The sequence below is a fragment of the Onychomys torridus genome, chromosome 12 (genome assembly GCF_903995425.1).
Source record: "Onychomys torridus chromosome 12, mOncTor1.1, whole genome shotgun sequence".
NCBI lineage: Eukaryota > Metazoa > Chordata > Mammalia > Rodentia > Cricetidae > Onychomys > Onychomys torridus.
The window spans coordinates 68,696,404-68,723,100 of record NC_050454.1 but is presented as its reverse complement, the minus strand read 5'-3'; the positions used below and the strand labels follow the sequence as shown (position 1 = coordinate 68,723,100).

The following is a 26,697-nucleotide window of genomic DNA, read 5'->3' as shown; positions in this document are numbered from 1 at the left end:
GGTTGAGGATTTAGCTCAGTGGTAGAGCACTTGCCTAGCAAGCGCAAGGGTTCGATCCTCAGCTAAAAAAAAAAAAAAAAAAAAAAGAGAAGAAGAAGAAGAAAAAAAAGTAAAGTTTTTTTCTTGTCCTTTTTAGACGTTATGATGGTCCCGAACCTCCTGTTGGGCAGTCTTTTTGTTTTGTTATAGTATAATGTAGTACATAGCTCTTTCACTTACTTGTTTATTTATTGTTGTTGTTTTGAGACCGTCTCACTATGTCCCCTGGCTGTCCTAGAACTCACAATGATCTGGCTGCCTCTGGCTCCTGAGCGCGGGGATCAAGGGCATGTGTTCCCATGGGCTAGTGTGCCACACTGAACATTCGTCACCCACACACTGTTCTTCCCTTCATGAACTGTTGCTGCATTATAGATTAACTTCAAGCCCTAGAGGCTTCAGGTGCCTTTGTTTTACTTACTAGGTCTGTGTAGAGACTGGAAAGGGCCCAGCCAAGATGCTGTTTCTCTGCTCCGAATATCTGGCACCTTACCTGGGAAGGCTTAAAGCAGAGGGTGACACTCTGTCTAGGACGCTGTCATCTACTTTACACACACACGTGGCCCCTGAGGCTGTTTACTGGCAGGGACTCAGCTGAGCTGTGGTTTCCTCACAGCGTGGTAGCTTTGGAGATTTTCCACGCTGGTCCAGAGAACCAGGTGGAGCTGCATTGCCTGCTGTGACCTAATCTTAGAGGCTGTGTGGCAGAAGCTACCAACAGAAGAAGTATTTCTTCTTCTGTTTTGGTTATCAATCTTTAGTGGGTCAAATTCAAGAGGTGGAGAAATTACATAAGTGTATTTCCTCCATTTTGGGCCAGATTGTTGACTCAGATTCCAGAGGTAGGACACACATTCTCCTCTGAATGGAAGGTGTGTCAACGAATTTGCAGACAGCCATTTTGGTTTTGCTTTCCTATTCTCTACCGCTGGGTGCTGCCCCAACACCTGCGGTGCTGAAACCGAAATGACCATTTTAAAACGGTAGCGCCCCCTGGTGTCCAAGTACAGTCCTACATTCATCTCAATAGGTTTTGTTTTGCCTTGGGGTGTTTGTTTGTTTTCTTTCTTTCTCTCCCCCACCCCTGCCCCCAGACAGGGTTTCTCTGTGTAGCTCTGGCTATCCTAGAACTTGCTCTGTAGACAAGGCTGGCCTCAAATCATCTGCCTCTGCCTCCCAAAGGCGTGGGCCCCCCCCCCCCCCCCAGGACAATAGGTACTCCTTGATGTGTGGTTTTCATAACTGTAGCAGATAGGAACTTAAGTCAGCTTAGGGTTAAAACTCTAGTAAAGGAATACGGTATTTTAGTTAGTTAGTTGTTTGGGACAGGTCTCACTATGTAGCTCTGGCTGGTCTACAACTTGCTATGTAGACCAGGCTGGCCTGGAACTCACAGAGATCTGCCTGCTTCTGGGATTAAAGGGTGCACCAGCTAGATATTTTACTTCCTGAATGAATTTCCTGGGGCAGGAGAGGTGGCTCAGTGATTAAGGAAGGGCTTATATTGTTCTTCCGAAGGCTCCATGTCAGGTGGCAGACCTCTGTAATTCCAGATCCAAAGGACCCTACCTCCTCTTCTGGCATCTGTGGGCCCCTGTCTCCAATAACACACAAACACATAAATGAAACGAAATAGTTTTTAGGAAGCATTTCTTGAATTGGGTTATTTTTGTCTTTTAGGAACGGTATTTATGAACAATCCGTGCTTACAAGGTAGAGATGGCAGGCTTCCTGGATAACTTCCAATGGCCGGGCTGTGAATGTATTGACTGGAGTGAGAGACGCAACACTGTGGCCTCTGTGGTGGCAGGCATATTGGTAAGTGACAGAGAGGTGTCGGTGACATAATGCCTTTGCATGGTCAAAATTAATGTCCTTAAATGGTAACAGCCTTCCAGACTCATTTCATTCCACTGCTCTTGAGGATAGGTAATGTTATTACAGAGCCTGCTGGGGTTTGCATTTTGATTTTGGAGGTGAGGTGTGTGTAGTCCAGGCTTGCCTTGCACTCCTGTCCTGCCTCTGCCTCACAGCTGTTGGGATTCCAGGAGTCTGTGCGGTGCTGGGGGCTAAAGGTGCCGGGGAGGCACCTTACCCACTGAGCTGCGATCCAGCCCCCATCACGGGTTGATTCAACTGTGAGGATGGTTTAAATCTGGTGTCAGCTCTTCAACTGCAGCATTTGTCAGAGCCTGGGGATTTGATGTCACTCCGAGTTACCGGGACTCATTCAGGATCGGCTGTGTAGACAGCGGTAATACCTTACTCTTTGCAAGAACCGAAGCCTCAGCCCTGCAGACCCAGGAAGAAGTTTGTGGAGGAAACCTTTCTCTTTTGTTTTGTTTAGACAGGGTCTCATGTAGCCCAGGCTGGCCTCAAACTCACTATGTAACAATACCTCTCACTTGCATACCTGCATCTGCTTCCCAAATCTTTTGTTTCATTTATTTATTTTGTGACAGAGTCTGCAGAGGACCCACTTAGCTCCCGGTCCTGACTCTACTTCCCGAATACTGGGGTTACAGATGGGAGCCACCAGGCCCAACTTGTTTTATTTGTTGTTACTGTTGTTTTATAAATCATGACCTGAACAGTCTTTATATTCTGTGAACCATTTTCTGTCTCTGAGGTAGAATAAGTAGAAAAGGCCAATTACCAGATACTGATTTATTGATTGATTCAGTGATTTCCTTAGAGCACTGCTTGTCCTGCCTGTTTGCCAAGCATGGCTTCACTTGCTACCTGGGGCAGAATGACCTGGAGGAATAGCTGAAACATGGGTCATCGCCCTTAATAACCTCCTGACCGCCATGCGGCTTTAGAGTATAAAGTGAGGGTGCAGACCGGACCTGGGATCCAGTATAGAGTGAGTGCAGACCGGACCTGGGATCCAGTATAGAGTGAGTGCAGACCGGACCTGGGATCCAGTATAGAGTGAGTGCAGACCCGACCTGAGGTCAAGATGTCTCTGGAGCTGTCCTGGCTTCTGTCTGTCCTTCTGTCCTGGCTTCTGTCCATCCTTCTGTCCTGGCTTCTGTGACATTGCTGCTCGTCCACTCTCAATGGTACAAAGTGCTTACTCAAGAAAGACTCCTGCAATGCCTCTACCACATTAAGTTAAACAAAGCAAATTTCAGCATCTTTTATATTTTTGTAATGTTTACCCTCTTCCCTGCTTGCTTTGGAGACAGGGTCTTGGTATGTAGCTTAGGCTGGTCTCAGATTTGAGGTCCTTCTGCCTCTACCTCCCAAGTGTTAGAATTACAGGCATGTACCACCTTGCCTAGCTTTCTCTCTCTCTCTCTCTCTCTCTCTCTCTCTCTCTCTCTCTCTCTCTCTCTCTCTCTCTCACACACACACACACACACACACACACACACACACACACACACTTCCTTCTTCCCTCTTTTTGGAAACAGGTCTCACCCTGTAGCCCTGGCTTCGCTAGAACTCACCCCAAAGCCCAGGCTGAACTGAAGTGAACCTTCTGTGTGCCGGGACAGTACTCATGAGCCACCATGCCCAGATTCCTCTGTTCTTTTGCTTTAGCTTTTTATCGTATGTATTCATGTGTGTGGGGTACACTATGGCACATGTATGCAGGTCAGAGGATAACTTTGGGAACTGGTTCTCTCTTTCTCCCGCGTGCCTTCCTGGGGTGGGACTCAGGTCCTCAGGCCCAGAGGCACGTGTTTATCTGAGCCATTGGCCATTTTTCCTCTCTCACTCTTTTTCACACAAGAGCTCATATGTCCCAGGCTGGCTTTGAACTTGCTGTGTAGCCAAAAACAACCTTGTACCCCTTTGCCTGGCTTATGCTGTGCTAGGAATAGACCAAGGGCCATGCTCGAATGAGCTCTGCCAGTTGTGTGTGTCCTGGGCAGCAGAGCCCAGGTTTAACTGTTATCTAACTTAACACCAGGGCCTTTCCATTGATGTTTTAAAATGAATTTTGAACTCTCTCCCTCTCTCTCTCTCTCTCTCTCTCTCTCTCTCTCCCTTCCTCCCTCCCTCCCTCTCTCTCTCTCTTTTTTTTCCTTCGAGACAAGGTTTCTCTGTGTAGCTTTTGGCGCCTTTCCTGGAATTCACTCTGTAGACCAGGCTGGCCTTGAACTCACAGAGCTCCGTCTGCCTCTGCCTCCCAGTGCTGGGATTAAAGGCGTGCACCAGCACCGCCTGGCTGAACTCTCTTAAACGTGAAAAGATGATGTAATTCTCTACTTTGTCAGTTGAGAAAAGGGCTCTCACACCTGTTCTTAATTTCTCTGGGCAGTCTTTGGCACTGTCTGTTCAGGTGTGCTTAGCTTGGTTGACGTGGAAACCTCACACTTTATAGACTGGTCAGCTACAGGGTACTCAATTAAATCACGTAAACTAAACCAGTAGCAGGCCTTTACAGTCTGGGAGCTTGAGAGCTGACGGCTGCTAAGTGAGCAGCTGAGTAGAGCAGCTTTCTGTGGGGCAGAACTGTGTGCGAAGCTGTTCAGAAAAGGAACCTGCAGGAGCCAGGGAGAGCTGGCTAGTGAGGAGGCTGCTGGCTAGTTAGGGAGGCTGCTGGTTAGTGAAGGAGGCTGCTGGCTAGTTAGGGAGGCTGCTGGTTAGTGAAGGAGGCTGCTGGCTAGTGAGGAGGCTGCTGGTTAGAGAAGGAGGCTGCTGGCTAGTGAGGAGGCTGCTGGCTAGTGAGAAGGCTGCTGGTTAGTGAGGAGGCTGCTGGCTAGTGAAGGAGGCTGCTGGCTAGTGAGGAGGCTGCTGGTTAGTGAGGAGGCTGCTGGCTAGTGAGGAGGCTGCTGGCTAGTGAGGAGGCTGCTGGCTAGTGAGGAGGCTGCTGGCTAGTGAGGAGGCTGCTGGCTAGTGAGGGGGCTGCTGGCTAGAGAAGGAGGCTCCTGGTTAGTGAAGGAGGTTGCTGGTTAGTGAAGGAGGCTGCTGGCTAGTGAGGAGGCTGCTGGCTAGTGAAGGAGGCTGCTGGTTAGTGAAGGAGGCTGCTGGCTAGTTAGGGAGGCTGATGGTTAGTGAAGGAAGCTGCTAGCTAGTTAGGGAGGCTGCTGGCTAGTGAAGGAGGCTGCTGGTTAGTGAAGGAGGCTGCTGGCTAGTGAGGAGGCTGCTGGCTAGTTAGGGAGGCTGCTGGTTAATGAAGGAGGCTGCTGGCTAGTGAAGGAGGCTGCTGGTTAGAGAAGGAGGCTGCTGGCTAGTTAGGGAGGCTGCTGGTTAGTGAAGGAGGCTACTGGCTAGTTAGGGAGGCTGCTGGTTAGTGAAGGAGGCTACTGGCTAGTTAGGGAGGCTGCTGGTTAGTGAAGGAGGCTGCTGGCTAGTTAGGGAGGCTGCTGGTTAGTGAAGGAGGCTGCTGGCTAGTGAGGAGGCTGCTGGTTAGTGAAGGAGGCTGCTGGTTAATGAAGGAGACTGCTGGCTAGTGAAGGAGGCTGCTGGCTAGTTAGGGAGGCTGCTGGTTAGTTAGGGAGGCTGCTGGCTAGTTAGGGAGGCTGATGGCTAGTTAGAGGAGGCTGCTGGTTAGTGAAGGAGGCTGCTGGCTAATGAAGGAGGCTGCTGGCTAGTGAAGGAGGCTGCTGGCTAGTTAGGGAGGCTGCTGGCTAGTTAGGGAGGCTGCTGATTAGTTAAAGGAGGCTAGTCATGAGCGATGAGACTCTTACTCAGATTTGATGAGGTATCTCACATCCTCAGATGTAAAACCCCAAGAATGATAGTTTTTTGATCTAGCACGCCCTCACACAAAAGCAGAGGTACTTCACTTATCCTTTGGGGAGGTAGGCCATTGCCGAGCGATGCTGTGAGTTTAACGCCCTGCCGTCTTGGGCTCTTGTTCAGTTTTTTACAGGTTGGTGGATAATGATCGACGCTGCAGTGGTCTACCCGAAGCCTGAGCAGTTGAACCACGCTTTCCACACTTGTGGTGTGTTTTCCACACTGGCTTTCTTCATGTAAGTGTGAAGTGATTCTCAATTTAGCATTGCCTTTTGAAAAAAATAGTCTTCCTTAACCTTTAATGGTTTTTTTAAACGATCTCTAAACGATCTCTGACCTTTTTTGATGGATTCTTCTTTTTTTTCCACTTTTTTGAAATTTTTTAAATTTAAAAAAATTTCTTATGAGTGAGTGCTCTGTCTTCATACCTGGATGTCAGAAGAGGGCATCAGATCCCACTATAGAGGGTTGTGAGTCACCAAGTGGGTGCTGGAATTGAACTCAGGACCTCTGGAAGAGCGGCCAGTGCTCCTAACCTCTGAGCCATCTCTCCAGCCTGATGGATTTCTCTTTAACACGTTGAATTTATCCCCTGACTTTTTTTTTCTTCAAGGCGGGCTTCTCTGTGCAGCAGTCTTGGCTGTCCTGGAACTCACTTTGTAGCCCAGGCTGGCCTCAAATTCAGTGATCCGCCTGCCTCTGCCTCCCAAGTGCTGGGATTAAAGGTGTGTGCCACCACCCCCGGCTTTATTACCCTTTTATTAATAATCTTTTTTTTAAATAAATTTTGTACACACACACACACAGACACACACACACACACATACTCTGTGTGTGTGTGTGTCTGTGTGTGTGTGTGTGTGTGTGTGTGTGTGTCTCTGTGTGTGTATACCTTTGTGTATGGTGGTCAGAAGACAACTTTGTGGAGCTGGCTTTCTCCTTCCCCCTTTATGTGGGTTCTGAGGATCAAACTCAGCTCCAGGCTTGAGCAGCAAGCACCCTCACACACTGAGCCATCTCGCCAGCCCAAGAGTCTTCCTTTCGTGAAGCTAGAATGAGTGTAGAATTTAGTTACTTCTTCCTAGCGGCCGTAAGATGATCACGTCCCTTTTTCCTTGTATTTGATGGTCTTATTTGTCAGTTTCCAAAAGTAGACTTTTCCCTCTTATTTACTTACCTTCTATGTGTGGATGTTTGCCCACATATGTCTGTGTACCACGTGTGTGCCTGGTGCTGTGGAAGTCAGAAGAGGACAGCAGATCCCCTGGAACTGGAGTTTCAGACACTTGTGAGCCACTTCTTGAGTGTTAGGGATGGAACCAGGGACCTTTGTTAGAGCAGCCAGTGCCCTTAGCCACAGAGCCATCTCTTCAGCCCAAACACTTTTTTTTTTCTTGGCATCATTAAAAACTAACAGTGGGCTGGAGAGATGGCTCAGAGGTTAAAAGCACTGACTGCTCTTCAGAGGTCCAGAGTTCAATTCCCAGAACCCACAAGGTGGCTCACAACCATCTGCAATGGGATCTGGTCCCTTCTTCTGGTGTATATGTAAAATACATGAATAAATAAATAGATTAAAAAAATACTAACAGCACATCTTATAATGAACCAGCAGCACCTTGGATTTCAGGGCCTGGGTCCCCATCCAACTGCTCAGCTTTTACCCTGGGTACTGTTACTGCTTTCCTGTGCGCTGTCTTTACCTGGGTACTGTTACAGCTTTCCCGGGCACTGTCTTTACCTGGGTACTGTTACTGCTTTCCCGTGCGCTGTCTTTACCTGGGTACTGTTACTGCTTTCCTGGGTGCTGTCTTTACCTGGGTACTGTTACTGCTTTCCCGTGCGCTGTCTTTACCTGGGTACTGTTACTGCTTTCCCGTGCGCTGTCTTTACCTGGGTACTGTTACTGCTTTCCCGGGTGCTGTCTTTACCTGGGTACTGTTACTGCTTTCCTGTGCGCTGTCTTTACCTGGGTACTGTTACTGCTTTCCTGTGCGCTGTCTTTACCTGGGTACTGTTACTGCTTTCCTGTGCGCTGTCTTTACCTGGGTACTGTTACTGCTTTCCTGTGCGCTGTCTTTACCTGGGTACTGTTACTGCTTTCCTGGGTGCTGTCTTTACCTGGGTACTGTTACTGCTTTCCCGTGCGCTGTCTTTACCTGGGTACTGTTACTGCTTTCCTGGGTGCTGTCTTTACCTGGGTACTGTTACTGCTTTCCCGTGCGCTGTCTTTACCTGGGTACTGTTACTGCTTTCCCGTGCGCTGTCTTTACCTGGGTACTGTTACTGCTTTCCCGGGTGCTGTCTTTACCTGGGTACTGTTACTGCTTTCCCGGGTGCTGTCTTTACCTGGGTACTGTTACTGCTTTCCCGGGTGCTGTCTTTACCTGGGTACTGTTACTGCTCTCCTGTGTGCTGTCTTTACCTGGGTACTGTTACAGCTTTCCCGGGCACTGTCTTTACCTGGGTACTGTTACTGCTTTCCTGTGTGCTGTCTTTACCTGGGTACTGTTACTGCTTTCCTGGGTGCTGTCTTTACCTGGGTACTGTTACTGCTTTCCCGTGCGCTGTCTTTACCTGGGTACTGTTACTGCTTTCCTGGGTGCTGTCTTTACCTGGGTACTGTTACTGCTTTCCCGTGCGCTGTCTTTACCTGGGTACTGTTACTGCTTTCCCGTGCGCTGTCTTTACCTGGGTACTGTTACTGCTTTCCCGTGCGCTGTCTTTACCTGGGTACTGTTACTGCTTTCCCGGGTGCTGTCTTTACCTGGGTACTGTTACTGCTTTCCTGTGCGCTGTCTTTACCTGGGTACTGTTACTGCTTTCCCGTGCGCTGTCTTTACCTGGGTACTGTTACTGCTTTCCTGTGCGCTGTCTTTACCTGGGTACTGTTACTGCTTTCCCGGGTGCTGTCTTTACCTGGGTACTGTTACTGCTTTCCCGGGTGCTGTCTTTACCTGGGTACTGTTACTGCTTTCCCGTGCGCTGTCTTTACCTGGGTACTGTTACTGCTTTCCCGTGCGCTGTCTTTACCTGGGTACTGTTACTGCTTTCCCGTGCGCTGTCTTTACCTGGGTACTGTTACTGCTTTCCTGGGTGCTGTCTTTACCTGGGTACTGTTACTGCTTTCCCGGGTGCTGTCTTTACCTGGGTACTGTTACTGCTTTCCTGTGCGCTGTCTTTACCTGGGTACTGTTACTGCTTTCCTGTGCGCTGTCTTTACCTGGGTACTGTTACTGCTTTCCTGGGTGCTGTCTTTACCTGGGTACTGTTACTGCTTTCCTGGGTGCTGTCTTTACCTGGGTACTGTTACTGCTTTCCCATGCGCTCTCTGACACAGGGCAGGGTGGACTCCAGTGAAGTCAGAGTGAGACTTTGATTCTCTTATTAGATCAGTTTAAGGTTTGTCTGGTACTCTGATGCACAAAGAGTTTGGAAACTTTTGTGTGGTGTCTTTTAACCTTTTAGTTTTTGAGACAGGGTCTCACTGTGTCGTCCTGGCTGCCCTGGAACTTGCAATACAGACCAAACTTTCTTAGAACTCACGGAGATCCACCTGCCTCTGCCCCCCAAGTGCTGGGACTAAATGTGTGTCCCACCACACTTGGCCTAAAGTTTTACTCTAATTATGTGCTCAGTTATTGATTCATTTATTCTGAGATAGGATCTTTCTGTGTATCCCTACTGGAACTCAGTATGTAGACTGGAGAGGTGATATTATGAAAGATAAAACTGTTCACTATCCATTCAAGCTGTGGTAAGCAGCTCCTCTATTAGCACACCTGTCCTCCCTCCCTCCCTCCTTCCCTCCCTCCCTCCCCCCTCCCTCCCTCTCCCTCCCACCTCTCTCAATTTCACCGTGCACAGTCTTATTCATACCAAACATGTGCTTTGACACCAAGCTGCCCCTCAGCTCCTATTTAGTCTTCCTAATATTTATTTATTTATTTATTTATGTATGTATGTATGTATGTATGTATGTATTTATTTATTTAAGTTTTTCGAGACAGGGTTTCTCTGTGTAGCTTTGCGCCTTTCCTAGATCTCACTCTGTAGCCCAGGCTGGCCTCGAACTCACAGAGATCTGCCTGGCTCTGCCTCCTGAGTGCTGGGATTGCAGGCGTGTGCCACCACTGCCCAGCCTAATATTTTATTTTAATTATTTTTATTTTGTTTTATGTGTACAGGTATGTATTTTGCCTGCATGTGTGTAGGTATGGCACATGTGTGCAGCACCTGTGGAGGCCAGAAGAGGGCACTGGATCCTCTGGAACCACAAACATGGTTGTGAGCTAGCATGTGGGTGCTGGGAATCGAACCTGGTCTTTAAGCCGGTGCTCTCAACTACTGAGCCATCTCCAGCCTCACCTGTCTAATTCTTTATTATAATGAAAACTTTAAAAGGGGATAACTAACACTGAGTCTCATCTATATATACATGTATAACATGGGCAATAAAATGAGAATCTAGGGCCAGCGGTGTGGTGCACGCCTTTAATCCCAGCGTTTGGGAGGCAGAGCAGGTGGATAGATCTGTGAATTGGAGGCCGGCTTGTTCTATATAACAAGGCTACAATAGTGAGACCCTGCATCTAAAGAAAGAAAAAAGGAGGAGGAGGGAGGAGACAGCTGCTGTGTCAGGCTCTCTGGGACAAGTGGTACGTTTTCCGGGTGTGCTTTAGGGCAAACACAAAGACTATTTCTATGTGCTTGCATTTCTGTTTAGTTAACTGCATAGCTGTCAAAATATTGGCTCTAGTTAGAAGTAGTCTGTTTCTCTTCGAAATGATGTGCAAATGTCTGTGACTATTTCCCTGACATGAAAGCTCATTGGCTGATTTTTGTGTCCTTCTAGGATAAATGCTGTATCCAACGCGCAAGTGAGAGGAGACAACTATGACAGTGGCTGCCTAGGAAGGACAGGTGAGGGCGCTGTGAGCCGGAAGGAAGGACAGGTGAGGGCGCTGTGAGCCGGAAGGAAGGACAGGTGAGGGCGCTGTGAGCTCGGAAGGACAGGTGAGGGCGCTGTGAGCTCGGAAGGACAGGTGAGGGCGCTGTGAGCTCGGAAGGACAGGGGAGGGCGCTGTGAGCTCGGAAGGGGTGCTCAGAGAACGGGGTGGGCCCAGAGAAGAGTCAGGGCCTCCTGAGCAGTCTTTGCAGTCTCTGGTTTTGTTTCATCTATGTAAGTGCACTGTGTGCAGTGCCTGGTGCCCAGGAGGCCAGAAGAGGATGTTAGGTCCCTTGAAACTGAAGTGCAGATGGTTGTAAGCTGCCCCACAGGTACTGGGAACTGAACCTGGGTCTTCTGCAAGAGCAGCAAGTCAGTCCTCTTACCAGCTGATCCATCTCTCCAGTCCTACCCTTAAGTTGTAGACAGGGTCTCTCACTGATCCTGGAGTTCGTGGATTTGGTTGGCAGTGGGCCCCAAGGATCTGCCTGTTTCCGCCCACCACATGCTGGGGCATGTGTGTGCACTGCTGCATTTGGCTTCTTATTAACATGTAGGCGTGGGAGATCTTGTCCACGGTCCTCATGCCTGTGCGGCAGGGCTCGACTGACTGAGCCATTTCCCAGCCAGATTGTTCTTTCTGTTTAGAACCCATGGAGTGGTGGCACCCACACAGGGCGAGTCTCCCATCCCAATTAACCAGTCTAGAAACACCCATACGGACGTGCCCAGATGCATTTCCAGGGAGACTTTCAGTCTCATCAGACTGACGGTCAAAACTGACTATCACGGGCTGGAGAAATGGCTCAGAGGTTAAGAGCACTGGAAGTTCTTCTGGAGGTCCCGAGTTCAATTCCCAGCAACCATCTGTAATGAGATCTGGTGCTCTCTTCTGACCTGCAGGGATATATGCAGACAGAACACTGTATACATAATAAATAAATAAATCTAAAAAAGAAAATAGGTTGACCATCACTCCTGCTTTCCAAAAATGGGTTGAATCCACTTGAGTATCCAGATAATTGTCACTGAGTCTCTAGATGTCCATGATTGTCTTCCTTATAGAGCAGTCAGACTGTCCCTAACGACACTACTGTGCAATGGTGTGGCTGTGGTGGGGGTGTGCCGCTGTTAGAAGCACACTGATTCAGGGGGACCCCGACCTAAGGCACTCCCGTCTGCTGGAGGTGGTTATCTGATACAGCAATTATTTGATTATGTGTGCAGCAAGATTCAGTTATGGTTTAATAAGCCAATTTAGTCAATAATTGCTCAGATATTAGTTTCTCTAGAAGTAAAGAGGTAACTTTTCTTCTTTTCCAAGTTGTCTAGCCCTTTTTAGCTTCTTTGTTGTGTGTGTGTGTGTGTGTGTGTGTGTGTGTGTGTGTGTGTGTACACAAACCACGCACACTAAGCCAGCGTCTGCAGTGCTGCCCGGTTATAAGCCGTTACAGAGCTGCGAAGGTGGACAGCGTTGTGAAGCCTCTTCTCTACACACAGGTGCTCGCGTCTGGCTCTTCATTGGTTTCATGCTGATGTTCGGGTCACTTATTGCTTCCATGTGGATTCTTTTCGGTGCATACGTTACTCAGAGTAAGTGTGCATTTCTCCTTTAAGTCCTAGTGAGCTTTATGTTTGGCCTGGTCTGTCCGGTCCATTTGGAGTAAACATGTGCGATTATTGGAGTAGGTTAAATTCTTCCACTGTGTGAAGACCCCTGGTAATAAAGCCTGTCTTTGCGAGTGGGATGCCCGTAGGAAATCCCAGCCCTCACAGCCCAGCTCCTCACAGCTATCTCTAGAGCTTCTGATCGCCTTCCCTTGGGCAGCTAGGTGCTAGGTCTTGCCGTGAGAAACTGATCCCGGTCTGTTGTATCCGTCCCTTTATGCCCAGAATACCGACAATCAAGCTTCTTTTTCCTGGTTTGCAAGGAAACTTGATCTGAATGGACATATGGCTCATGTAGTCTTTACCACATTTATTCTAAGTATTCCAAGCATAGTATTGCAGGAGTGGAACTGAGTTGAGTGTTTGGCTGGGGGATGACACACCAGACACGCCTGGGGTGCTGCACAATATCCGTTCGTTTTTAGTTTGTTTCCAGGCTAAGGTAGAACTCAGAAGTGGAGCTCACAGTAGAGGGCCAGCGCTAGGCAATGGTTCTGCTCGTCCCCCGAGAGACAGACAACTGTTTCCTGTCCCTCTAGGGAAGATAAGTAGCACTCCTGTACACGTCAGGAACCCTTGTGAAGTTATGGTCTTCTTGTGTCTTTTTTTTTTTTTTTTTAAGATTTATTTACTTATTATGTACACAGAAGAGCACCAGATCTCATTACAGATGGTTGTGAGCTACCGTGTGGGTGCTGGGAATTGAACTCAGGACCTCTGGAAGAGCAGCCAGTGCTCTTAACCTCTGAGCCACCTCTCCAGCCCTCTTCCTTTGTCTTAATCTTAAAAACAGTTCACAGTGAGGATCCTCTCAGTTCGGGCTCCTCCTGATTCTGTCAGCGATGCTTATTCCGTAAACTTCCTCACTTAAGAATGAGTGTACTTTTAGTCCTGGGGCCATTTCTGACATAGTTCACATTTCACTATATAGCTTTTCTTGAACTATTAAAATTTATAATAGCAGCTACCATTTATGTGTACATTGAATATCTATAATATGAAAATTTGAAATCTGAAATTGGAAACAGAAACTGAGTTCTGACATGACTCCGGGTCCTGAAGTCACCACGGGTCCTGTGGTGCGTCACAGTCAAAACAGGTGGACTAAACCAGGCAGTGGGGCACACGCCTTTGATCCCAGCACTTGGGACAAAGAGACAGATGGATCTCTGGTCTACAGAGCAAATTCCAGGACAACCAGAGCTACACAGAGAAACTCTGTCTCCAAAACCTAAACAAAACCAAAATTAAAACAGGTGTACTAAAACCATTCTATAAAATCACTTTCACACTGTGTGTGAAGGTTTATGTGCAACATAACTGATCTTCATGTTGGGTCCCAACTGAACACACTTGGGATCCCATTCCCAAGATATGCATATGCATATGTTCCCAAATCTAAAACCGAAATCTGATCCCAAGTGTTTTAGATAAGGGGTTTACATCTGGTATCACTTAGTGGTCCAAGTACTGTTGCAAACATTACACAGGGTCATCTTTTCAATTCCCACTCCCTGTGTGGTGGACACTGTTAGAATGCCCATTCTACAGAAGAGAAAATTAAGACATTGAGGTTTAGTAACCTGCTCACTTCATTTAGTCGGTAACAGAATTAGGAGTCAACACCAAGAACTCAGCTCAGACTCGGAGCTCTCCAACAAACCTGCTGTTTCATTCTTTCTATGCTCCCAAAAGCTCGAAGTGTAAAGGAGTGTCTTTATCATGGCCAGTGGTTTTTACATCCATAGTTACAGTTTAGCAAAACTCGCATCTTTTGTGGCTATATTAGCTGATTCCTTCAGCCAGGGAAAGAACATGGTGGTCCTTTTGTATCACTCCCATTTCGATGATGTCACACGTGAACTCATGGAAGGGAGTGAGTCCCTTTAATTTAAAGAATCAGGAATGTGGCCAACTCCCTTTTAAAATTCTGCGTTGGCCTTACCAGGCAAAGGTGTTTTGCTTTCTTGGCACTGTTTTTGTTTGTTTGTTTTGTTTTTGAACGGTATCTCACTGTTTCCCAGACTGGCCGCAGTCTCCTGGACTGAAGTGGTCCTGCTGCTCCCACATGGCTGGAGCCCAGTCAGAGCACCTTTGATGTGGCCTGAGCTAAGCCCTAGGAGTTAGACAGAGAGAGCCTGATGACGTTTATCTAGAGGAAAAGCAATCTTTTGTTTCAGGGAACGAAATCATTTGTTCCATTGCAGACATCTCAGAGTTGGTGCATAAATGTCCTGTATTCTAATGCACAGAGCCTGTCACTCTGAATGGCTGTTTCTCCTCTAACCTGTTCCATTTCTGTGTGCAGATATTGATGTTTATCCTGGACTAGCTGTGTTCTTTCAAAACGCTCTTATATTTTTTAGGTAAGTTGTCTAATGTCCTTTGCTCTCTTTTAGTTTTTAAGAACGGTTGATTTTTATCTTGTGTGCACACGAGTGTCTGGTGAGGAGACTTGAAGAGGGTGTCAGTTCCCCTGCAACTGGAAATTGCAGGTGGTTGTGCCACCCAGTGGTGCCGTTTTCTTCATGTTTCATTGCGTTAAAAAAAATCAGTCTATAGATTTCATGAAATTCAGACTTGTAAATCTTTCTTTGACTGTTTTTCTGCCATCTTGTCTTCCTTGGGTTCTAGGTTTCTATGTATAGTAGCACTGGGCCGTGGTGATGACCGCCGCTCCTCCTGTCACTGCCCCCCCTCCGCCCTCCTGCACCTCCTCCCCTCCTTTTCTCCTACCCCCCCCCCCCCCAATAATGCTTTCTGTGTTGCCTAGGCTGCCCTCCAACTCCAGGTTCCCATGATCCTCCTGCCTCAGCCTCAGAGTGCAGATCGGCCTGTTGGACTTGTAGAAGTCGCTGAGCTGCGTGGCCCCGCCCCGCCCCGCCCCGCCCCCGCGGTGTGCTTTTCCTTTGTCTTCTCCCCATGCCCATTGGCTAGTTCCTAGTGTTCTGTCTTGAGGCTCGCTGAGCTGAGCTTCTTCAGTGTCCAGGACGACTGCTCACCCCAGACACTGTGTTTTCAGCCCTAGAAGCTCAGCTCAGGTCTTCTGGTGTCTTCCTTGTCTCTCCTTAGCGTGCTGTGTGTGTCTGTTCGGGTGAGCACACCTGACTGTTTAAAACTCTTTTGATGTCCTTGTCTAAGGCCTGCGCTGTTTTCATCCACTGATTGTTTCTACTTACCTTTCAGTTTGGGGCTTTCCCCCGATTTGTAGCTTCCCATGCAGTTTGCTGGGATTGTGGTTTTTGGTATCCTGTTTTGTTTGATACAGTGTGTTTTAGCCCAAGTTTTGTGTATCTCAGGCTGGCCTCAAGCTCACCACAGTGAAGGATGACCCTGAACTTCTGACCCTCCTGCCTCTGACTCCCAGGTGGTGGGCTGATGGGGTCAGATGCTTCTTAGCTGTTACGGAAGACACCACATGCACTCCTTCACAGCATATTTTTACAGTTGGACTTTGGCGTGCACCAGGCATCGCCCTCACGAGACTCTTTGTTCCCCAGGGAGCACATTGGTTCATTTTGATTCAACTATGTCCCAGCACTTAGCCAGAGGCCTGGTGCAGTCCGGTATTCAGCCTACAGTAATTGCTAAGGAATGGAGAATTACAGTCTGGTCTGTTTTAGCACGTTTCAGTGGCCATGGCACAGATAAAGGAGCTCTTAGAGCTGTGAAGTGGCCTTGTACCCACCACCGCCACAGGCTGCCCCTCTCTCAGACGTCTTTCCTACGTTGTAGCTGTCCAGGCATAGCGGGGTGTTCTTCACCCCCTGACACCCCCTGCAGCTGCTTTATAAAGTGAGCACCCCCCCACAACTCCTCTGATCCTGCATTTGGTTTTAGACACTGATAACCGGGCATGCCCCTCACAGCCGCTTAGACTCGAACCCTGTACTGCCAGTCATGTCACCTCACAGCTTTGTCCATCCCTTTCCAGCACTCTGATCTACAAATTTGGAAGAACCGAAGAGCTCTGGACCTGAGATCGCCTCTCGAATTGCACCCTCCTCTTGTTCTCTTCGTAGATAACTTTATCTCTGGTATAATTTACACATTGCCAAATGGAACAGACTGTGCAGGTACTCAGTGTTCTATTTCCTCACAGTTTCATGCCCTGAGTTCTGAATTGCTTTTGCAAAATGTCTAGGTTTTTCATTGATTGGACAAGTTAATATGTATATAATATATGACTACACAACACGTAATACACGATGCTGAATGTCAGGTTTTTATTCTCAAGCCTCTAAGGCTGGTATGTGTCCCAAGCCAGGGTTCTGTTGTCTTGGTGTTTAGAGGTATTCCTGTCTCAGTACCTTTGATATTTGAAAATGTGCAAAATATACAGCTCCGTGACTCTAGAAGAAGCTCTGAGCTATTAGAGAAGGTATTTCTGCCAATTGTAATTTATTTTGGCTTGGAAATGAGATTATTTTTAAAGGAACAAATGTTTGTGTGTATGTATTAAAGAACTTTTTATATGAAGATTTTTAAATGCCCAAAGGACTAGTTTGAAAGCTCCCTTTAAAAATCATTTCTCTAACATGACTTTTATTTAAGAAGGGATAACACACTCTCAGAAAAACTCCATTTTTTAGAGTTACTAGAAAAAGACGGTAGGCAGCTGAGCAATGTGCTCCCCACCTTACCACACAGCTTCGATGTTCCCGGCTGTCTTGTAAGACTCAACACCTTCCGCATCACACACTCAAGCGAGTGACCCTGAGTCAGGTGTGGTTCAGACGCATGTCACAAGAAGTAGAATAATTAGCTAAAGATACAGACTTCTTCCAAAGTCGGACATTGGAGTCTTAGTCCTGAGTCCCTGTGCTCTAGCCCTCAGGCCCTGGGTGACCGGATGCTGCACAGTGTATGTGCGGTGTCCTGAAAGTTCACATTCCACTCCAGACGCTCTTCACCACCTTGGAGTGTGTGTTTCTGTGGGCCTTTCCTTTGTTGTAAAGATTCCGTGTTGCACTTTGAACTGAGGGATTTTTATACTGCCTTTTGCTGTCAAACAGAAATATCGACAGTAGCATATGCAACTTCGAATGCAGGCCTTAGTTTCCTGAGCTCGCCTTCCTGAGAGGGAGGCCTCACCAAGCACAGTGTGTGAGGCAGCTGCCGATCGCTGCGCCTTCATCTACATGCGTCTCGCTTCATCATTTCCCTCAAATGCCGGCTTTGTCTCTCTTCCAGAAAACTACAGAGCGAATCACACATTTCCCTTCTTAGAATCTAATGCAATAAAATATCCTTCTCACACATACTGTACAGTTAGGTGTGCTGGGGAAAATGAACCATGAAACCTGCCTTCTGTTCATTCTTTGTTGTCCAAGTTAACCCTATCCAAGAATCGTTGATGAACAAGGAGAAGACACAGCCTGGAGCGCGCCAGTGTGGAGGTCTATGAAGGGCAGCCCGAGGACCCACTACAAATGCTGGTGGCTTCTTTTCTATTCATGGCTAGTCATGAACTTGAGAGCAAGTGTGTTGATTCTCTGTTTGTTGTCTCATTAGATGGGAGCGGTGATGTTAGCATTCTCTCACGGGTATTGTGAGTCAGTAGAGTCCTCCTTGGTGATTGTCTCCAGTGCACACGGTTCTCTTAATAAAGGTCTCGCGTTACTTGTCACTCAACCCAAGACTGCTGACTCTTCTGTATGGGGGCCATGTTGTCAGAGCGTCCTGTGGGCCACTCTGAGGCCTCACTGTGCTTTTTTTTTTTTTGGTTGTTTCAAGACAGGGTCTCCCTATTAGCTATGGCTGCCCTGGAACTCAAAATGTAGACCAGGCTGGCCTTGAATTCACAGAGACCTGCCTCCCAAGTGCTAAGATTAAAGACATGGGCCACCACACACAGCCTGTGTTACTGTTTGTGTGTGTGCACACATATATGCATGTGTGTGCATGTGTGTTGGAGACCTCTTCTCCACCTTGTTTTCTGAGACAGTCCCTCACTGGGACCCAGGGGATCACAAATTAGTCTAGGCTGGCTGCTCAGTGAGAACCCGCAGTCTCTGCCTCCCCAGAACCAGGATTGCAGGCATGTGCCATTGTGCCTCGGTTCACTTGGGTTCTGTAGATCAAACTGGTGTCCTCATGCTGGCCTGGCAGGCTCTTTCCTGGCTGCCTGGTCCGTCTTCTTAGCCTCCCTGCTGCAGTGACTCCTGTTGCCACTGATGAAGACACACTTGGATCCCCTCTAAGGCACCAGCGTGCACAGACACACCAAGCTGTGAAGACTGAAAGGTTGCTGGTGTCTAACCACGTAGCTTCATCTCTTGTAGGAAACTCAAGAGTGTTTGCAGTGGACAGGTTGAATTTATGTTCTCATGGGAGAAATAGTCCAATCATGCTGTCAGTTTAGGATCACTTAAAATATATTCGTTATTACTTTATTTTATATGTATGCGAGTTTTTCCTGTGTGGATGTATATGAACCACGTGTATACCTGATGCCAGAAGAGGCAAGAAAATCGTGTTGGATCCTCTAGAACCCGGGTTACAGACAGTTGTGAGCAGCTATTTGGGTACGAGGAACCAAACCTGAGTCCTCTGCAAGAGCAGCCAGTGCACTGAACTGCTAAACTGTTTCTCCAGCCCACCTTTCTCTATCACTCATTTCAGATTTAATTGTTTCATAGGAAACAGGCTCTGTTTACCCCAATTCTTCCATGTACTATCCTGAACACTTGATTATTCTGATTAAAATGTGAAGGTTTGGACTTCTTTTAGTATTATTTTTGTGTATATGTGTGTGTGTGTGTGTCTTATCATTTTGTATATCTGTATGTGTCCGTGTGTCTGTGTGTGTGTCTTTCTCTGTCAGTCAGGCAGTCTGTCTGTCTGTCTGTGTGTTGTCATTCTCTGTGTGTATGCGTGTCTGTCTGTGTAGGCAGGATGATTACTTGTGGCAGTCAGTTCTGCTCAGTACATCTGGGGTCACTGAGCAAGAATCATTTGCACCACTCTGGGAGCTGGTTTCCTTCTGGATAAAAAACAGGAATTGACAATTGCTGTGATTGACAGGCCCAGTTCTTTTCTGAGAATTGTTGAAGGAACCAGGACACGTTGAATTCCTTGTAGAATCGGTTTTTACCTTAAGGAAATAGTGACACAATTTTCCTTTTTACAGCTCATCCCTATTTTCTTAGAAATAGTTTTTTATTATGATTTTGTTTTCTTAAAAATAAACTAATTTGTTTGCATAAACTGTTTGATATTTAAAGAGCTCACACTTCTTATTCTCATTCCCTGAATTTCATTAATTCTTGCACTTTTTTTCCCCCTGAGACTGGGTCTCTCTGTATAACAGCTCTGCCTGTCCTGGAACTCACTCTGTAGACCAGGCTGGCCTTGAACTCACAAGATCCTCCTGCCTCTGCCTCTCAAGTGCTGGGATTAAAGGTGTGTGCCACCACTGCCCAGCAGCTTGTAGTTTCTTACAGGATATTAAATGGTATGGTATGAATATGAAGGTACAAAGTAGTGTTTTTTACTTTTATTTATTATTATTGTTTTGTTTTGTTTTTCAAGACAGGGTGTCTCTGTGTAGCCCAGGCTGTCCTAGATCTTGCTCTGTAGATCAGCTGGCCCTGAACTCTGACATCTGCATCCTAACTTCTGAGATTAAGCACAACAGCTGTTATTTATTTATTTATTTATGCCACCACATGGGGCTGTAGTTTTTAAAAACACATTGTGAAATGATTAAATTAAGCTAAATAACATGTCACCATAAGACCTCTACCACGTGTTCCCATAGCCAACCCAGGTGTCCTTCACCTGTCCCCATAACCACTCCAGGTGTCCACCTGTTCCCATAGCCGCCCCAGGTGTCTACTTGTCCCCATAGCCACTCCAGGTGTCCACCTGTCCCCATAGCCACTCCAGGTGTCCACCTGTCCCCATAGCCGCTCCAGGTGTCCACCTGTCCCCATAGCCTCCCCAGGTGTCCACCTGTCCCCATAGCCGCCCCAGGTGTCCACCTGTCCCCATAGCCACTCCAGGTGTCCACCTGTCCCCATAGCCGCCCCAGGTGTCTACCTGTCCCCATATCCACTCTAGGTGTCCACCTGTCCCCATATCCACTCTAGGTGACCACCTGTCCCCATAGCCGCCCCAGGTGTCCACCTGTCCCCATAGCCACTCCAGGTGTCCTCCACCTGCCCCATAGCCGCCCCAGGTGTCCACCTGTCCCCATAGCCACTCCAGGTGTCCTCCACCTGCCCCATAGCCGCTCCAGGTGTCCACCTGTCCCCATAGCCGCCCCAGGTGTCCACCTGTCCCCATATCCACTCCAGGTGTCCACCTGCCCCATAGCCACTCCAGGTGTCCACCTGTCCCCATATCCACTCTAGGTGTCCACCTGTCCCCATAGCCGCCCCAGGTGTCCACCTGTCCCCATAGCCGCCCCAGGTGTCCACCTGTCCCCATAGCCACTCCAGGTGTCCTCCACCTGCCCCATAGCCGCCCCAGGTGTCCACCTGTCCCCATATCCACTCTAGGTGTCCACCTGTCCCCATAGCCGGCCCAGGTGTCCACCTGTCCCCATATCCACTCCAGGTGTCCACCTGCCCCATAGCCACTCCAGGTGTCCACCTGTCCCCATATCCACTCCAGGTGTCCTCCACCTGCCCCATAGCCACTCCAGGTGTCCACCTGTCCCCATATCCACTCCAGGTGTCCACCTGTCCCCATAGCCACTCCAGGTGTCCACCTGTCCCCATAGCCACTCCAGGTGTCCACCTGTCCCCATAGCCACTCCAGGTGTCCACCTGTCCCCATATCCACTCCAGGTGTCCACCTGTCCCCATAGCCGCCCCAGGTGTCCACCTGTCCCCATAGCCACTCCAGGTGTCCTCCACCTGCCCCATAGCCGCTCCAGGTGTCCACCTGTCCCCATAGCCACTCCAGGTGTCCACCTGTCCCCATATCCACTCTAGGTGTCCACCTGTCCCCATAGCCGCCCCAGGTGTCCACCTGTCCCCATAGCCACTCCAGGTGTCCTCCACCTGCCCCATAGCCGCCCCAGGTGTCCACCTGTCCCCATAGCCGCCCCAGGTGTCCACCTGTCCCCATATCCACTCCAGGTGTCCACCTGCCCCATAGCCACTCCAGGTGTCCACCTGTCCCCATATCCACTCCAGGTGTCCACCTGTCTCCATAGCCACTCCAGGTGTCCACCTGTCCCCATAGCCACTCCAGGTGTCCACCTGCCCCATAGCCACTCCAGGTGTCCTCCACCTGTCCCCATAGCCACTCCAGGTGTCCACCTGTCCCCATAGCCACTCCAGGTGTCCACCTGTCCCCATAGCCACTCCAGGTGTCCACCTGTCCCCATAACCACTCCAGGTGCCCACCTGTCCCCATAGCCACTCCAGGTGTCCTCCACCTGTCCCCATAGCCACTCCAGGTGTCCACCTGTCCCCATAACCACTCCAGGTGCCCACCTGTCCCCATATCCACTCCAGGTGTCCTCCACCTGTCCCCATAGCCGCCCCAGGTGTCTACCTGTCCCCATATCCACTCCAGGTGTCCACCTGTCCCCATAGCCGCCCCAGGTGTCCACCTGTCCCCATATCCACTCCAGGTGTCCTCCACCTGCCCCATAGCCACTCCAGGTGTCCACCTGTCCCCACAGCCACTCCAGGTGTCCACCTGCCCCATAGCCACTCCAGGTGTCCACCTGTCCCCACAGCCACTCCAGGTGTCCACCTGTCCCCATAGCCACTCCAGGTGTCCACCTCTTTTTTCCCTGTGAGAAGCAAACCTGTTACTTGATGCCCAAATCCACTGATTTTCTCCCTAGATTGGTTCTGGGGACACTGGTTTAGAGAGTACCAAACAACTGTCCCTGGAGCAAGGACAATATTTGGTTCCTGAGAGCCACTTGTCGGAATGTTGTCCTCAAGTGATCAGCTTTGTGGGCATTGCACTCTGTTTAATTGATACTGTTGACATGTTCCATTGGACCCGCCATCACCACCTTCCTGTAGCTACAAGCACTAGACAGCCCTTGAACTTGGCCCTCAGAAGCCACGTTAGACCCCAACAAGAGCAAAAGAGGTGGACGTGTCATCAGGGAGGCCAGACACCCATTTCCACCATAGAGCAGAAACGAAGAGCGGTCTTGTCCACCTGCTCATCAGGGGACTTAGATTACTCTGCACATACCCTTAAAGGATAAGGAAATCTCCCCAAGTATTGATCCTGGGATCACAACACATTTTAGCAAGTAGAGTGCTGGCCAGTGTGGGCCTGAGTAATGGGGGTATGTGGTGGGGGCTAGGGAGCGCGCGCACACACACACACACACACACACACACACACACACACACACACACGCGCGCGCATGCGCATCCCCGCCCGCCTTGCACATGCTTTAGTCCCTTTTCACGCTGGTGGTTTTTGACATTTCTGTGATGGTCACCACCCCTCCCATGTTTTATGGCTGCCAATTTAACCACCCAGCTTCTGGGCAGCCTGAGTAATTTTTCTGCTCCATATAGACAGCTGTGGGAACAGTGTGTCCTATATTCTTTCCGCTGCAGTTCTGACTTGGGGCCAGAGAGGTCAAGTAACTCCTTAGTGACTCAGACTTTCTCCATGACCCCAAAACCCTGCTCTTCACTCAGCCTGAAATTCCCGAGCTGCTCCCAGAACACTCAGGGCCTTTCCGGGACCCAGGAAAAACTGTGATGTCAAAGAGCTTGGGAAGCCCTGGGTTGAAACGAGGTCAAACATCGCCCACCCCCATGCATTTTTTAAAAATTAGAACTCTATAAAATGTGTGCTCTTGATTGAAATTAAAGAGATTTATTTGCCCCAGAGGGCAGAGGGCAGGGAATGAGCTAAAGAGGAGACAGAGGACAGGAGAGAAGGGGAAGGGAAGAAGGGAGAGGAGCAGAGTCCTGGAGGACAAAGGACTGTCTGGATAGAGAGCAGACAGACGTGGCCCACAGGAAAATGGCGGTTTATAAAGGTATGAGGGGGAAATCCCACGTTAGGATGAGGTGTTTCATTTTAATTGGGCATATTAATTAGGTGAGCCAAGGGGGCCTTTGATTGCTGGACTTCAATACTTCTATAGCTGGACCTTGGTCGTCAGCCTCAGGAGGAGGAAGCGGCCAAATCAGAGAACAGGCCTTGGGGGCGAGCTTCAGGAATGTAATCTAACAGTTTTTAGCAAGGCAGAGGGGGTGGGGACAGGCAAGGCCTGCCAGAGCCACAGTGGGCCAGTGTCCCTTCAGTCTGTTAGGGTGACACCTGAGGTGGGCCTCTGACCTATGCACATGCATTCACCAGTACACAAATGTGCACCCACGTGGACACACAATTCACATCGTATGCTTTAAAGAGGGACAGTTACAGTGGTCTCCACACCTTTTTTTTCAATGACTATTGTTTAAAATCTTTTAAAATTGTATTTTTGAGGGGCTGTGATTTTTGACTGCTCTTCCAGAAGTCCGGGATTCATGTCCCAGCACCCACATGTGGTTCACAAACATCTGTAACTTCTGCCTCGGGGAATCTGATCCCTCTTCTGACCTCCAGAGAGAACTGCACGCACATGGTGAGCAGACATATATTCAGGCAAAATGGTCACACACAGAAAATAAAAATAAATCTTTAGGGGCTGGAGAGATGGCTCAGGGCTTAGGAGCACTGGCTGCTTTTCCCAAGGACCCAGGTTCAATTCCCAGCACCCACATGGCAGCTCACAGCTGTCTGTAACTCCAGTCCCAGGGGATCTAACACCTTAACACCAATGCACATAAAATAAAGTTAAATAAATTATTTAAAAAACTTTAAAAATTACGTTTTTGGTTAGCTTACAAAAATGTGTTTCACTGTGACATTTTTGTGCATAAATATCATACTTTGTTCTTTTTAAAGTCTGTTCTATTTGTGAATGTTGGGTCTGGATGTGCACATGTGTGTGCATGTGTGTGGAAGATGGGTCCTGGGTGTCTTCCTCCCTACGTGGCTCAGGCCGACCTAGAACCCTTCAGCCTTCAGAGTGTTGGGATCACAGTGGGTGGCCCCACACTGGGCTGTGCTCCCTCTTCTGTTCTAAGTCTGCCAGCTCCGCTCATTCATTCTTGGCAGTGTTATGGCAGTGGAAATGCTCTTCTAGGGTTTTCAGTAGAAGCACACAAAGGTTTTACATCCCTAGAGTAAGTGTGCAGGCAGGTGGCTGCTCTAGACTGGGGGATGTTAGGTTGGTGTGGGGATCATGGGAGCTTTGACCTTTGGAGCATCAGAAACTGGAAAGCCCTTTGATGTAGATTTACCTCCCCACCCCTGCCCCTGCCAAAGACCTCCCTGACGGGACTTGGTGCAGTTCCTTATGACGTTCCCATGTTCCTTGAACTGTATTTACCTCCTGCCATGAACAGTGAATTTTCAGATTAACATTTTATTTTGAAAAAAGTCTCATGGAGAAGTAAAAACAATGTGACCTTGTTTTTGTGTCTGTGCAGTGTTTGACACTGTTACAGACGGATGCCTGGAATACTCTGGGTGTGTCCTGAACAATACAAGGCACAGGCAGCATGTCTGTTTAAGAAGGAGATCTGTTGTACTTGGAAATAAGATGACTTAAAGAGAGCTGCCTTTGTCTCATCTACACAAAGGTTCCCTACAGTTTAGTCCTGGGTCCACTGACTTATCAGTGAGGAATGACAGTCCTGTGTTCTCCCAAACTGTGCCCTGTGTTCTCCCAAACTGTGCCCTGTGTTCTCCTAAACTGTGTCCTGTGTTCTCCCAAACTGTGTCCTGTGTTCTCCCAAACTGTGCCCTGTGTTCTCCCAAACTGTGTCCTGTGTTCTCCCAAACTGTGCCCTGTGTTCTCCCAAACTGTGCCCTGTGTTCTCCCAAACTGTGCCCTGTGTTCTCCCAAAGTGTGCCCTGTGTTCTCCCAAACTGTGCCCGGCTCCCCCTGCCTCAAGCTTTATAGTATGCACACAAGAAGGCGATACTCTCTCTTAAAATCTCTGACTCCTCCCCTCTAAATCATAAACTTTTGAGACTGTATCGTGATCACTTCATTGAGTAGGCCCCCAAGCTTTCCCCCAAGGGCCAGGTGGTGTAAATATCAGGCTTTGTGAGCCGTACATTCTGCTGCAAATACCCAAGTCTGCCTGGTGGTGCAGAGGCAGCCACAGACCATGTGTGAACGAGTGAGCCTCCCAAGGTTCCCATAAAACTCCGCAGACACTAGAGTTGAAGTATCTTGAAATGTTTTATTTTTATTCATTTGCGTAGTGTTTGTGCCTATCTGTATGTTCACTGGATGCATGCAGGTACCCACCGAGGTTAGGAGAGGGTGTCAGATGGAAGTGGAGTTATATGTGGTTCTAAGCCACTTAGTGTGGGTCCTCTGGAAGAGCACCAAGCCCGTAGCTGCTGAGACATCACCTCTCCAGCCTCTCTCTTGTTTGCTTCTCCAACTATTTAAAGATGTAAAATGGTTGTTGGCAGGCTGGAGAGATGGCTCAGAGGTTAAGAGCACTGGCTGCTCTTCCAGAGGTCCTGAGTTCAATTCCCAGCACCCACATGGTGGCTCACAACCTTCTACAATGAGATCTGGTGCCCTCTTCTGGCCTGAAGGGATATATGCAGACAGAACACTGTATACATAATACATAAATAAATAAATCTTTAAAAAAATGGTTGTTGCCTCACAAGCTGAGGAAAAACAGGGAGTGAGTTTAGCTAGTAGATAGAGACTCGGCTGTGATAACCGCTCTCTAGTAAGAGAGCGGCCCACTGGATGTTTAATAGATGATGAACTTCTCTTGACTGAACTTAAAATTCCAAGTTAGCCCAAGAATCCATGCTATTGACTAGCTATTTACAAGGCAGAGCCAGGCATTTCTTTGGGAGGTATCTTTCTCACTTGGATATTCTGGTCCTTTCCATAGGCAGGCCTCATGCTGTCCCGCATGTGCTGAGCTGGAACAGTGAAAGGACCTAAGATAACACCATCCTCTTCCAACTCCATTTTGGGCTTGCTCAGACAGTGCTCAGCCCTCTACCTCCCTCCCCACAGCAGTCACATGTGCCTCGGAGATCTCCCTGGCCTTGAGCATGGTCCAGATGTAAAAACCAAAATAATAAGCACACTAAAATAACTAGAGGAGATATAATTAAAAAATAATTGGCAAGTTATGTCTAAAATCATTACTGTGGTTCTGCTAGGAATGAGCGTTTCATTCTGGCCTATCTCACTTAGATGTGAGTTATGGTCTTTGTGGGTTTTTGCCTTTAAAAACTCTGCATCCCTGAGCTTGGACCCCAAGAGACTTCTCAGAGGCACAAACCCACTCAGGCCATAAATAAAG

At 48.5% G+C, this 26,697-nt stretch overlaps 1 protein-coding gene across 1 annotated transcript in view; it reads left to right on the top strand.

Moving 5' to 3' along the window:
• Positions 1-17,986, top strand: part of Tmem50b (transmembrane protein 50B) — a 33,941-nt gene extending 15,955 nt beyond the window's left edge. The window contains exons 2-7 of the mRNA XM_036204078.1: positions 1,720-1,857; positions 5,860-5,972; positions 10,592-10,659; positions 12,185-12,277; positions 14,661-14,718; positions 16,287-17,986. Of these exons, the coding sequence (XP_036059971.1) occupies positions 1,759-1,857; positions 5,860-5,972; positions 10,592-10,659; positions 12,185-12,277; positions 14,661-14,718; positions 16,287-16,332 (477 nt within the window). The 5' untranslated portion in view covers positions 1,720-1,758 and the 3' untranslated portion in view covers positions 16,333-17,986. The remainder of the gene's footprint in view (positions 1-1,719; positions 1,858-5,859; positions 5,973-10,591; positions 10,660-12,184; positions 12,278-14,660; positions 14,719-16,286) is intronic.
• Positions 17,987-26,697: the final 8,711 nt, after the last annotated feature.